Below are 14163 nucleotides of genomic sequence, written 5' to 3'. Positions count from 1 at the left end.
ATAGTTCCATCAAACTGGCGTTTCTCAATGTCCACAGTGAATTCAGCATCCATAAACAGAATAAATGCTTCATTATTTTTTTCTCTTTTTTTTTTAAAATAAAAAACAAACGTTTTCTTTATAAAGTTAAATTGCTCTTTCAATTTAATAATTTTCCCACATATGATCCCAGAGAAAGACCGCCTTGTTTCGTTATAGGCTATTCAACATGCAATGAAACGACTATAAATTGATATGATCGTTGGATTCGCGCCATCTTCTCACAGATAAGGTAACAATAAACCTGCGAATCAAACTGAGGAGACGTTCACAATTTTTCACTGACACACCTTCGTGGAGTCATTTGTTGCGTCTTGGAAAAACTTCTGAGCCTACAAAGAGAGGCAGAGAAAAAAAAAAAGTTAAGAATGTTTCTCTAAATTGTCCTTCGCCCCGCCCTCCACGAGAGGAGAGGCGCTCCCAGCCTCCGGAGTCAGATTTGGGACATAAACTTTACGCACAGGTTTAACTCAGAAGCACCGCTGCACCGAAGGATCAGAGAGGCGAGGTAAGCAACGAATATAAGAACTATGAATGTCAAAGAGCATCAAACAGTCAGTATTTTTGATGTCCATATAACGAGGGGATAGAGTTGCTTGGTTTTAACGGGTGCGCTAATTCATGGATAATGAGAGTGCCGGAGCAGTCTGAGTGAATTGATGTCATCTGGTCTCCATATATTGAAACCACCTCTAAGCTTGGAAACTGAAATTAACTGCAGTGTGTTTCACGTGCAAAGGAGAGAAAAAGTTCCCTTTTCATAAGCTGTCACATATATGAGCATGGACCTTTTTGCGTGTACTGTATGGATTGCGCTGAAACTGTGTTTTGTGTTTATGTATGTCACAGGATTTTTTGCAGCCTGTTTGAATTTCTTTCTTGAACATCAGCAACCCAAAATGTTTTTTTTTTCTCCCCCCTTGGTTCTAGCACAAAAAGACACTTTTAGATCCTCTATGAGTGAAATGCTGAAACTAGATTTCCTCATGTGTCCTTTTGCTCTGGCATGTTTTCTGTCACTCATTTAGATCATTGCAGCCACACGGTTAGCGGTTGGACTTTGTTTTTAAAGCTGAGGTCAGTACTGTTGGAGTAGAGGCTTAGGGCAAGAGGATCTGGTAAAATGATTTTGTACCTTCTGCACAAAGAAGTCATTGATTCCTTAAATGAATGCTGCAGTGCATTTTATACAGTTGTGTGGCAAAATATCTAAGAATTTATGCACTTTAATTCAATGACTTTCAAATATATTTATGGCATATTTAAATTTGAAGTCATTTGAAAAATTGCTTTTTGATTTAATATTAACTGACGTACAAGAACTGTTCTTCACATAACACAACAAATTACCAGAAGTTTGTGTTGCTTTTATTTTTCTGCTTATGTGCAAAACTGATCAACTGCATTTATAGCTATTGTACAGCTACAGAAATTAATTTAATGTAGAAATTTGGTCTGATGTGCTTCTTCAGTTGCATTTTATTGAACCGCTGGTAAAGTTGTGCAAAAATCCAAAAAGTGGAAGATGATTTCTATTACAGTAAAATAATCTCCCTCTGAAATGATCATATTTCTGTATTTCATATTAAGAACACAATTGCTGGTGCAGTGTTAATAGCTCCAATAGTAACTCCTATAACTAGAGCATTTCTCATGTAGAAAATGATAGAGATCGCCCATAGGAAACAGCAGCAGAGAATAGCTTCTTGGAGTCAACAAGTATCTATAGCAACAATTAAATGAGCTCTAAATGCCAACTCTTAGATTTTGAGGAATGTAAGGCAAAACTCTTTTATGTCCCATGATTACAAAAGAAAACGTGTAGTTTGCTAGACACTGCTGGGATGTTAACTCATATTTTGAGCAACAACTCCTTCAGCTGGGTCTGGAGTGAATGTGTGGAAAAGAACATAATCATCTCTGTTAAGTAAAGTGTAGGAGCTGTAGTACTGTGGGCCTGTGTTTACTTTTCTGTAGGCTTTAATACACTTTTGAAATGCAATTTCAAGACAAAAAAAACAATTTACTTCTGCAGAATTACTTCAGTTTTCTTATTGTTTCTTATTGTTGGATTTTTCTGCATGTCCAATCCATTCAGCAGCATACAACTGCTGAAATCGAAGGCTAGATTTTCTGGATTTCAGAGCCAAATATACATTTATTTGAACACTTCCAGTTTATTATAAAGAAAATCTGTTAACATAACTTTTTACACATTGTTTCCAAAGGTGTCAATAACAATTGTCAATACTGTTCACTGTTAACTGAAAACAACATTCTCAATATATTTGTCAGAAGCTATTACATTTCAGTTTTTAACACAGCTGTATGAAGCCGGGTTATTTATTCCCATTACAAAATATTAAATACTGTATTTTTATGACGCAGAGTACGATGGAGAGATTTTGTCATTTATCATCCATTTGACATTCTTGTTGGTAAGGTAATTTTATTTATATAGCACATTTTCAGCAACAAGGCAATTCAAAGTGCTTGTTGGGTCATTACTGTACTTTTTCCTTGGGTAAACTATACCACCAGCCAAATTTCCATGAGCAGTTAAATATAAAACACAGCCTTCCTCCCCGGGGTGTCAAAACAGTAGGGATGGAAAGTGTGCATTTGGCTGCTGATCAAATCAAAGCAGACAGAATTTTACGTTGAATTAATACCAGCATTACCAACAGTTCCTGTACAATAATGGGGCAAAAATTTGTATCCAGCCATTTTAAAAATGATATTTGTACAGTTATGAAATCATTTATCACTGTTTGTTTTTCACAGGCTTCAAGACGCCACATTCTTTTCCATCCAAGGAAAAGTCTGCCTTGAAAAGACATTTGCAGACACTTTTTGTCATTTTTAAGCAAAATGCAAACAAGGTTATATATTTATTTGTTGATAATGTCTGTGGATGTCGCTCTAAGCCAGAAAGACTGCACAGGCGTGACCTGTCCTATCCTGCAGAACTGCATCGAATCAGTTTTAGAGGATGGTGCCTGTTGTCCCAAATGTACACAAAGAGGTTGCACCTGCGAGGGGTACCAGTACTACGACTGCAAGCAAAAAGGCTTCAAAGACGGGAAGATACCGGAAGGGGAATCCTATTTTGTGGATTTTGGAAGCACCAAATGCCTGTGTCCCCAGGGAGGAGGGAACATAAGCTGCCTGTACATTGTGTGTCCTGAAATTTCCCCCAACTGCATTGATGTTTTACAACCTGCAGATGGGTGTCCAGTATGTGGGCGTGTCGGCTGTGCCCATGGCAGCAGGACGTATGAGGCAGGACACTCCTTTGAGTTAGACAAGTGCCAGGTTTGCCACTGTCCAGATGGAGGGGGCATGTTAACATGCTCTCCAATCCCAGGCTGTGACCTCCGTGGTGTTAATAACCCCACGTGGGCAACAACTACTGAAAATAACAGCCACCTGAGAGACATTAGCAGAGGTCATGACACTCAATCAACAAGCTTATTTTCCAAGGTTGGGCTGGCAAACGCTCTCCCACTTTATAAGAAGGACCCACCCAGTTTTGGCTTAGAAGACTATGACTATATACTGGCAGAACCGACGTCTTCCACTATTCAAAATCTGGCCAAGTCGCAGGGTGCTGCTACAGTTCCTTCAACTCACCCAGAGTCAAGCTCTGCAACCTTCACGTCTCATGATGTCAGAGGAAATGACCTGGCTGAAAAACCTCGAAGCCCAGTGAGGAGCAGTGAGAAAGACCCGATGCGAGTCTTGGATTCAACCACTACAGGATCTCAAAGCAATTCACTACCATCGACAACAAGTACGGCCACTCAGGTAGTTTCCACAGACAACCAGAGGTCAAAGCAGGAAACTGAAGGAAGACCCATGAAACATAACACACGCAGAAATAAAGGACCCTTTGGTGAACAGAAACCCAGTCGTCGAGGCCACACTAGACATCATGGTGAAACCAGCCAGGCTGGCAGAATAGATGCTTTGATGCTTTTGTCTAAAGAGGCAAAAGCATCAATGGAGCACAACTCCCAGCTTAGCAAACAAGAACACAGTCTCTACCCCACAGTTCAGTTTAGTCCCACCAGCAGAGCTCCAGTTAGGATGAGAGAAGAGCCTCAAAGACAATCTCACACCCTCGACAACTACCACTCACAGGATGTGGAGGAAGACACAGAAGGTAACTCTGACCCGTTATATTCATTTTAGTAAATATGCATTAGTACTGCTTTATATGTATATAGCTGTATTTATAGAAAACCTTTCATTTTTCATTTACATGATTCCATTAATAAAATAAAGAAGGCTGAGATTGCAGTGCATTGATAGACAGGAAGCAGTACTGTACTTAATTTAAACTGATTTTTATAGCAATACTAAGTTGGTATTGATACATTGTCCTCTCAAAGGATAATATTTAGAACATCTTGAAACAGAAAAACCTGTCTCCAAAGGCTTGTAAATAGCAAGTAATATTAAGCTTTTATTTTTATGTTATTGTGTGTTGTTTTTTTTTTTCGAAGAAACTGATGGGAGTGTTATTTCCAGTACATTTCTTCACTGATAGTGTTATTATGCTTAAGTTGTTCTTGAGATTATTATCCTTATTATGAAAACTGATGATAAAATAAGTGCCAGGGTGTGCAAAAGATAAGGGATACCTTTTTGAAAAAAATATAAAATAACAATATAACATAGAGAAAAGTCTGTTGTGTGCATGTGTGTATATTTAACACATCAAAATTCAACTCCACACATTTTTTTTTAGAAACATCATGCTCCTCTGCAGCATGAAGGAGAATATGCTGAGAATCACACATTTAACTCACCTCTCTGTCAGTTTACTGGTCTGGATGTTTAGGTGTTTCATTAAAGCAATATCAGTTAGGAGAAACACCAGAATTGGTTTTAGTGCTGCAGCTCATCAATTGAAAAGGCTATGAGGTAATTTCCCAAAACCTTAAAAGACGATTGAAAATATTACTATGGAAAAGAATTAAAGAAGTTTGCTAATAGTCCAAGTTGTGTGATGAACTTGGCCATGGAAATGGTGAAACTTGTCCAAAATGCATTTTGGCATGTGCAGCAGAGTACCAGCTGATAGATACAGTCACAGAGGTCTGGTGAGTTGGGCTGGATCTGCTTCCACAGAATCTGAATAGCTTGTTGTCACACAGTCAGCCAAATGTGTGCCAACTGTCTTGACAGCTGAATGTTGGCCAAAAGATTAATGAAAGAGGAATACATTCCTTGAAAAGTAAAAGAAAAAGCTCAACAGACTTTCTAAGAAAGGATCGAGGTGTTGCACCGGCCCAATTAAAGTAAAAACCTCAGCCAATACTAGAACGAATTGCCACCAACCTTAATCAACTGATGTCGCACTCTGAAAAGGGTGGTGAAAAATGTCTCGTTAAAAAGAAAATGTGTTGGAATAGTCCAGTTTTACAAAAGCAGGTAATTTAAAGTGACTGGTTGTAAAAAATGTGGCTCTAAAGATGTTTAATCATAGAGTGCTTTTACAATATCTTAGAAACGTATTCATTCCTTTTAAGCAGTTTACACCTTTTGTCTTGTTACAATGACAAAGGTTAATTGGGGTGATATGTTATGGAGTATCCCAAGTAGCACAAAAGGAAGGAAAAGGCCACATGGTTTTAAATTTTGTTACAGTTAAAAATCTGAAAAAGGGTGCCTGAGTGATTCTGACACTGCAAAACGTATCTTGAGTAACTTTGATTTTAGAAGCCATTTAATTTGTGGAGTCCTGCTATAAATCCAAAATGCATAGTACACATTTTTCAAAATGTGAATCTATAAAATGTGATGTGCATTTTATATTAAAGTACAAAAGGAACTTCTTTCAGATTTTTTTTGCCACTTTTCCATAAATGCTAGATTTTGGTAGTGCATGAATGACATTTTCATGTCAGCTGATTCATCCACCTGAGCCGTAGATTTCTGCAGTTCTTTTAGAGTTCCCATGATCCTTTTGGTTATTTTTTGATTAATGCTACGCAATTCTACTTGATTCTCATCTCCTTTATGTGCTCCTTCAGGGATTTCTCCCATTGAACTCGATTTCTATGGCAAAATTTCAACCGGGCCAATAAGTGAGCCGAAGGAAAAGATGTGAACGATGACGTATATGTTTGGCATGGCTTTAGAATTGTAGTCTGCCTATATGTGATTTTAGTTTTAGCAATGGCAGCAGAAGAAGTGGAATAAGTCATACAGTCCATGCTGGTCACATTTCCAAATATTGAATCAACATTAGCAGGTGTCTCCTTCGGCTCGGCACCTCTCTCTTCACGGTGGGGAATGGTTGTTTACAGCGCAGCCAACTTCCGGTAAGCTTCTTAGCATTGAACTGATGCAATACGTATGTCACTGCCAAATGTTAGCAACTGGGTAAAATGTAAAACCTTGACAGACTCCATTCCTCCAGCAAACAATCTATCCCAATAGCTAAGGGTCCAGAACCTCAGTAAGAAGCAAAGCGTAGAACAAGAGACTAGTTTTTTAGCAGAGTAGTTGTAATGTGATAAATGTAAAAACACTTTAAGGGGCAAGAATAATGGTATCAAATTCTGTATCTGTTGTAGCTGTAACTTTGTGTGATGGTGTCAAATAATGACATCATGTATAATACTTGTTACATTTACCACATTTTATGGTATAACAATGTTCTGTCTGTCTAAGCTGTCTTGTTCCACCTTGACAGTAAGTACACAGTACAAATACTCTACAGAGCTATAATTTACATTGAGACCTGTCAAGATAGTTATGTTTTTTCAACACCTTTCACCTATATATATGCATAGTATGCATAGGACATTGTTAAAGGTAACTAAAAGCTTTCCATTGCACAGAAATGCACGTGAGCCCATAAAGTATAGATTTATTAACGCTCTTTTTTTCTGTTATACAGTTGTCATCAAAGGTTTCCCACATTGTCCTTAAATCCTCTTGGATTAACTTAATCTATTCATATAAAGAAATTATAGTTTCACAGAGAGTTTGACCTAAATTTCAAGGTAGTTTTTTTTTTTTTTTTTCCCAGATTTGAAATGTGCTGGTCAGCAATTAACACGTAGGCTTCACTGCACTACACTGAAGTCAGATTTCCAGTATGGTGACATGTCAAAACACAAACGGGAAAATCCCCACTGATAAAGGCCTTGGGTAATGCATGTTATCACTGCTATTAGCACAGGATGCCAAAGTTATTTGGACAGGAAAAGAGAAAGTACAAATAACAAGCGCATGGCATTTTATTCCAAACAGGAGTGGGCTTCTTTTCCCGTGGGGCACAGTGCAAGTTAGAATCATAGTTTTGTTTAGTCTATAACTAAAACTCATGCGCTGCTTCGCAGTTTGTGTACAAAAAGGGAGATTGTTTAGGAGTTCTAATGCTAAACTCATCTGGGTTAGGATTTCTTTGTGGTGGGGGTTTTACCTGAGAGCGGCATAATTCCCATGTGATGAATGATATCTCTGTTATCGGTTGATTGCCAGGTTATACTCCCTGTTCCCTATCGAGTCCATGATTGCCCATCTCCCATGAGACCGCTGCTTTCCTAATCTTCTTAGTAATAATAACCTCATCTGAAGCACACATCCACCCCTTTCCAGACATTAGGAAACACAACCTATTATGCTGATCTCAACTTAGAACTGTTTCGGACTTGGAGGAAGGGGGGAATGGATAAAATGCACCAGTAACACATTAAAGATCGTCTAGGTCGAGTTGAAACAAACTGAGGAGGCGCTTGTTTTGATCAGCAAAACTGTCACGACATGCTGCGTGCGGCAGCGGGCCGAGTCGATGTATAATTTTCTTTATGATGAAAGAGTGGGGTGAATTCCAGAACCGGCTGTGGAAGAGGTCGTTTCGACTGCTTTCAGATTTGGTTTGAAGATGATAGCTGGTTTATCTGGGGTGCCTTCCAGGTCATTTGCAGTAATTTTAGAAGTGTCTCTCGTCCTCAACGTGGTTCTTTTCCCAATGCACCTTTTCCTGGTGTTTTTAAATTAAAGCACACACACTGCTCCATGTGAAGAAAATTGGCCATAAAAGACAGCCGCATTAAACGAGAGCCCAGTCTGCGTCTTGAACTCATCTGCATTTATACATATGGAAAATAGGTATGACTTAAACTTTTTATCACAATATTTTGTGGTACTACTATGATAATGATTAAAGGGATGATAGGAAAGTTTTTTTTACTTCTTTTTTACATTTACTATATGGCTTATATATATAGCTGATAATGCTATTGAAAAACATAACTATTTTTAATATGCATCTGACTGTAGGACACCAGTTGTATACATACATCAAAACTTTTTGTCATGACAGGAAATTTATCACAATACGATAAATGCCTACTTCTAATGAAAAACACTTTTATTTTGCTAGATGTTTGAGGACATGCAATCTGAGCGTCCAGTTTTCCTGACCACATTTACAGCAGCCAAACTCTTTCACATAAAGTTGTTTAATTCACCCTAATCTGATGCAATAATTTCTTACGTGAAAAATAGCTTTTTGAAGTTGAAAGCTTCTCGTTTAGGACAGACATGTTTATTTATATATTGGTCTACTCTAAAATCAAGAGTTGGATGGATTTCCCTTGGCAATACTCGAGCAGGTTTCCTGTATTCTGGCTTACAAACAGCTGCCGAAATATAAATGGCGTAATAAAACAGCGAGAACCAGTGCTCAATTTACGAGAGTGGAAAATGCTTTTGATGGAGGCATGCAGAGGAAGCAGATGTTACAACGCTAAATATTGATCTTGGTTTGGGTGTGTCCTGGAAACGTGCAGCGTCCTTTGGAAACTAGAGCAAGCGGTTCAGAAAAAAATTAACATACTATGAATGATAAGCCTTGACAAGTGACTATTTTGATGCTGTGGGTTTGAAGGAAAAATAGATTTTAGAGCCATAAGTCATCGTTTCCATGACAAAATAATATTTTTGAGTCACTGAGTCAGTCTCTTTGTAACAACACTGACTTAAAGCTGGGCACTCTGCAGGGGTGTAAACAGAAAAATATATTTTTAATGAGTTAAAGTGATGTGGGACCACTTTTGGCAACACAGAAAAAGAATGCAATAATCACTTTTGTTCCTAAGATCAACTTTGCAAAAAGTGTCCACTGAGCAACAGTCCAGTTCTTCTTCTCTTTAATTCAGGTAAAATGCTAGTAGCCCATTTAGGATTTATCCATGTAGTGAGTTTGAGATGGGACTGTTTCCTCAGTCCACTCCTGGTGAAGTTCCCCCAAATTCTTGAATGGATTTTGCTTGATAATCCTCTCAAGGTTGCGGTTCTCCCTGTTGCTGGTGCATCTTTTCCTACCACATTTTTCCTTGCACTCAACTGTCTATGAATATGCTTGGATACAGTACTCTGTTAACATCCATGACTGCTTCCCCTCCGGATGACTGTCTTCTGGACATCTGGACATGCATAGGCTCAGGCAACCATCGCAGGTGTTTTGAGTTAATTAGCTGATTAGGGTGTGACACAATGAGTTTCCAATATTTCACTTTTTTAGTGGTCTAAATCTGAGACACAGAATTTTTGTATTTATTTATTTATTTTTACTATCTGTGATCTATAAATCATCACAAAATAACAAGAAATAAAAGCTTGAAATATTTCACTTTGTGTTATGATTCCATATATAAAGAATTCCCTTTGTGAAACAAGTGACGAAATACTTAACATTTTAAGAATTTAATTTTTTTTTTAGATATACCTTTGATATATGCTAAATGGACATTCTTTGAGTTGTTTATTTTTGATTGTTCAACATTTTCGATGTGAATGATCTCACCAGTTTGGGACTAACATGAAAAAAGCAAAGCATCTGGTGTTCTTGTCTGTCTAATGAAGAGCTAATGGAAGGCTACAGAACAGATAAAAGACATGTTAAGAGCATACTGTAATTCGGTATCTCTTTTGTTAAAGCACAATAAATCAGTGTTTAATTGTTGCACAGCTGGATTCAGGTATAATTATAAGTGCTGTCAAGGAGAAAGAGCAGCTGAAAGATTCGTCATAGTGCGGTTGAAAAAGTTTTTCTTTCACAGTTGCTGTTCTGTGGAAGCATAATCCTTCAAAAACATCTGACATATATTGGAACCTCATGCCCCATTCAGTGTGAACACCTGGGGAAAATGTGTGTTGTGATCGCCGACTCCTTCAGGAGAAAATGAAAAGGAAGCAGAAGAATGATGGCAAATGATTATGTTTGCTGTCTTTTAATAAATATACTTCCACACAGGTTCAAAGGGACTTGTTTAACTGCGCCGCTTCCTCAGACGCTGTAGTTGTGTATCAAAGAGCCGCGGTGGCCCACCAGGTTTACATTTTCTCCTTTCTGAGTCTTTAAATTAAGCACATTGCACCAGTCACTTGCACTGGTCTGTGGAATTGCTTTGGTCTGATTTTGTTGCTTTACAAAGAGACAATTTCAGTCAAAGGAAGTAGATGAGAAAAAAAAAACACACACTAAACTGATGCTTGAGTCAGTCCAACTGTATCCTGAGTTATTGACGCACATTGTCTTAAAAAAATCTTGCAGCAGTTGTATAAGCAAATCTTTAATTTGAATACATAAAATCAATGAAGTTCTAACCTTTAAAAATGTACACTATCTATATAGTTGTATGTAGTAAACCTGGATCTTCTCTTATACTCACCTTAGTTTACCCTAAAAGTTTTTCTGTGCTTTTTACAACTTTTCAAATGAACGTCTAGGAGATGTAACAGAATGCATAAAATAAATCCAGCAACCAACAACCTAAAACGTCTGAACAAAAACTAGCTCAGCATAAAAGTGATTTAACTTTCAGGTCAGGATTTCACACATAACTTAAAAAGCAATACACTGTAGGGTCTCTAAGGCCAAAAGAACAAGAAGAAGAAGAAGAAGAAAAACCCATCCTGACTGAAAATGATACTTTTTATTTATAAAAACACCAAAAGTACAATGCCTAATCTCCCTGGTTAAGTCGGCAAGGGGTGTGACACTGGATGACTGAAACTTTTCTGCAGTCAACTTCTTCAATTTTTTTCTTCTTTGATTTTACTGGTGGTTGTCGAACAGTTTATTGCCACCACCTTAATACCAGTGGCGGTCCACTGAGAAGGAGTTAATGGTTTCAGCTGTGCATCAAGGTTTCCCAGCACACCTGCAATCAAACAGAACAGAAGAAAAAAGCTCTCTATAGTCAGTTTCTAGAAATCAGTGGATGTAACGGAGCTCTAGGCTGTATTTTAGATCATTACCCTTTTAAACGGCATAATAACTTCCCATTATCAAGATTTTTTTCTTTATTCTTTTTTTATATTCCCAAAGGGACAAAAAGCCCGCATCATTATAGATCCTCTCTCACATTTCCAAATGTTTTAAACTTTGTAATTAATCCTGTGTAGACACAATCCGGTTCAAGGAAGTAGTTATATATTTTAGGCATTACCTGACTTTAAAAGGTCGCCACACATTTTCTGTGTTCTCTCTCTCATTTTGGAGATTGCTTAAGAGAAATGGGGCCATGTGACACATCCCATTTGTGCTTCAGGGAAACAGGAATTGATAGATTACTTAAGCGGTAAAGTATGGAAGATTAATTTATTTAAAGCGTTTTACAGATCTTTCACAGTCAGTATATATTACCCTGTCACCTGTGCCCTCGTTTGAAACTTGTTTTGCAACAGACCATCAGAACAGCCTATGAGTCCAATTAAAGCCTTAAGAGAGTCAGAGAGCTGCCTTTTTTCCCCTTTTCTTTTAGTTTTGCAGCATAATTCCCAACAGCACAGTTGGTTGGGCTATTCATTGGCTCATTCTCAACTCCAGAGAAATTACCTCCAACACCAGCAGACTGCCTTGAATTTAAGGTTTGTGTTCTCTCCTTTCTCTGGGATTTGAAGAGAAACATTTCATCTGAAATGAAATGCTGTTTGGTAAATAATTTATTGCCACCATGTGAACAAATCCAACAGACATACCTTTTTTTTTTTTGTGGATTTGAGTGACATTGGTTGTGTGTCACATAGTCGCACAGAGACTAAATCCTTAAATCCCCTGGTATCAAATGACAACATATTTGTGCATTTTACCCGAGAAGTTGGATGATAAAGGTTTTGATCTGTGCATTGCTTTGAAATAATGTGCAGAAGAAAAAAAAAACACACACGCTACACTTGGAGTTCTCTTTGTTCAGTCTTCCAAATAAGAACATCTCTATGTAACAACATTGCAGAACACATTAGATGCGGTCGTATTGATAATATCACTAATCAAATTTTGCAGCTTCTCACGCACTGAGACTTAAGATGGTAAACTTTAACTCTAACTTCACAGTGTAAACAAATTTCTCTCCCCTAATTGGATATACTAGAATAGAATAAATCTTTTTGTCCACCAGAGTGGAAAATTGCCTTTTGCTCAGCAACATACGGGACAAACTGACAAGAATTTTAAAAGGGACCATGCACACTGATCACTCGGTGCACTGAAAGACTTAAATGAAGCTGTTTGTGTTTCATTTACAGTGTCTGTCAAAGAGCTGGTGAAGACCTGCTGTGAGACCGGGGAGAAATGGGCTTCGGCTAATGGCCACTGCAGCAACATGAAGCCACCCACAGATGATAGGCGCACCATTTGCTGGTGAGCTCATTATGTAACGTAGAAGCACTGAACCTGGAAACAAGGTGATATAATGGGAAAAAAATGTGCCTTACAGACGTATTGCATTACTACACCAGTCGTTTCAAATTTAGTTTTGCTTTTATTATTTAGCTGGCTTTCAAGCTCCTCATAATTAAACTTCTGGAAACTCGAAGCCACAACTCATTCAGCTCGTGAGGACAGTTTCTGCCCCCGGATGGCCACGGTTGCAGTCTAGCAACGGCCGCAGTCGTTTTTCATGTGCACCCTCTCTCTGTCAGGACCGCCCAACAGCAGTGCTGTCTCGGCTCTCTGAAAGAACGCCAGTGCTTGGCGGGAATTGAGGCGGCCAGAGGAGGAAGCTTCTGTAGAGAGGACGCCAGCAGTAAATGTGGGACGGATTCCTACAAGGCAAGTATCCAGGAGCAGGTACCAGGGCAAAAGTCTCAACAAATCCCATAATAACGTACTTCCCTAAAGTAATAAAGTATGTAATTATAACCTCTGTGTCAGTAGTATGTTCAATGTAATTATCAACATTCCCGAACCCACTCGTCTAACGTTTCTTGATGTACCTCATCACCTCATACTATTCAGCTTATCGATGCCATATTTATTAAGCTGTTTGTCAAAAACTACAAATTACCCTAAAATGGTTTCTGGTAATGCAAAATTATAAATTAGGGTTTCAAATCAGAATATGTTCTCTGCATCATAAAATACAGTCCTTGAATGGACATACTTTTATTAAGCGGCATGAACAAGCCCTAACACAGCATTTATTACTCTTTTACTAGTGGAAGTAAATGTATCAAAACTTAAGCTCAGTTTTTTTACTACTTTGTAAAGAAAATAAATGTCAAGTCCTTCAGAACATGAACAGAACATGCCTACAAATCAATAATGTTCCTAGAAATGAGAGATCAGGCAACACTACAGCTTTGAAAGTATTCTAACCAATAATACCAAACTTTTTCAGTGATGACTCAACAAACCTTGAAAAGATGCCTACTTTTCTGGACTTGTTTCACAGCAAAGTTTTTGACAAGATCTCTGAAGTCCAGTGCCAGAGTCAAATGACTCAGGTTTTCCTGTTCCAGATCTGCGTCTATTTTTAACTATTTTATGCTTAGAGGATGATCACTCATCACTTGTCTTTTGGACAGGGATTGTCAGGTAAAGCTTTAATGAAATGTCCACATTTGGAAAGATGTACTTTAGGTTTATATATATATATGAATACATTGGACAGTCGCTTCCCCAAACTCCAGCTCCATGTCAGCTGAATATTTAAAGTGGAGATTAATGGTTTTGTTTCTTAGCTCTAATACTGTGACATTAGAGAACTTGTTCAGGAAGTCAAATGTGTTACTGAGATCATCATGTGCAGTGTACCTGTGATCAGTTTCTTTCAACAACCATCAAAAAAAAAAAAAAAAAAAAAAAAAAAAAAA

General features: G+C 38.0%; 1 protein-coding gene across 1 annotated transcript in view; it reads left to right on the top strand.

Moving 5' to 3' along the window:
* The first annotated feature begins 453 nt into the window (after positions 1–453).
* Positions 454–14163, top strand: part of LOC103145091 (fibulin-2) — a 31280-nt gene continuing 17570 nt past the window's right edge. Inside the window, exons 1-4 of the mRNA XM_007562365.2 lie at positions 454–547; positions 2824–4204; positions 12595–12709; positions 12991–13120. Coding sequence (XP_007562427.1) covers positions 2911–4204; positions 12595–12709; positions 12991–13120 — 1539 coding nt within the window. The 5' untranslated portion in view covers positions 454–547; positions 2824–2910. The remainder of the gene's footprint in view (positions 548–2823; positions 4205–12594; positions 12710–12990; positions 13121–14163) is intronic.

Source organism: Poecilia formosa, unplaced genomic scaffold, assembly GCF_000485575.1.
Source record: "Poecilia formosa unplaced genomic scaffold, Poecilia_formosa-5.1.2 Scaffold135, whole genome shotgun sequence".
NCBI lineage: Eukaryota > Metazoa > Chordata > Actinopteri > Cyprinodontiformes > Poeciliidae > Poecilia > Poecilia formosa.
The sequence above is the reverse complement of the archived record's forward strand: the minus strand, read 5'-3'. Positions and strand labels throughout refer to the sequence as shown.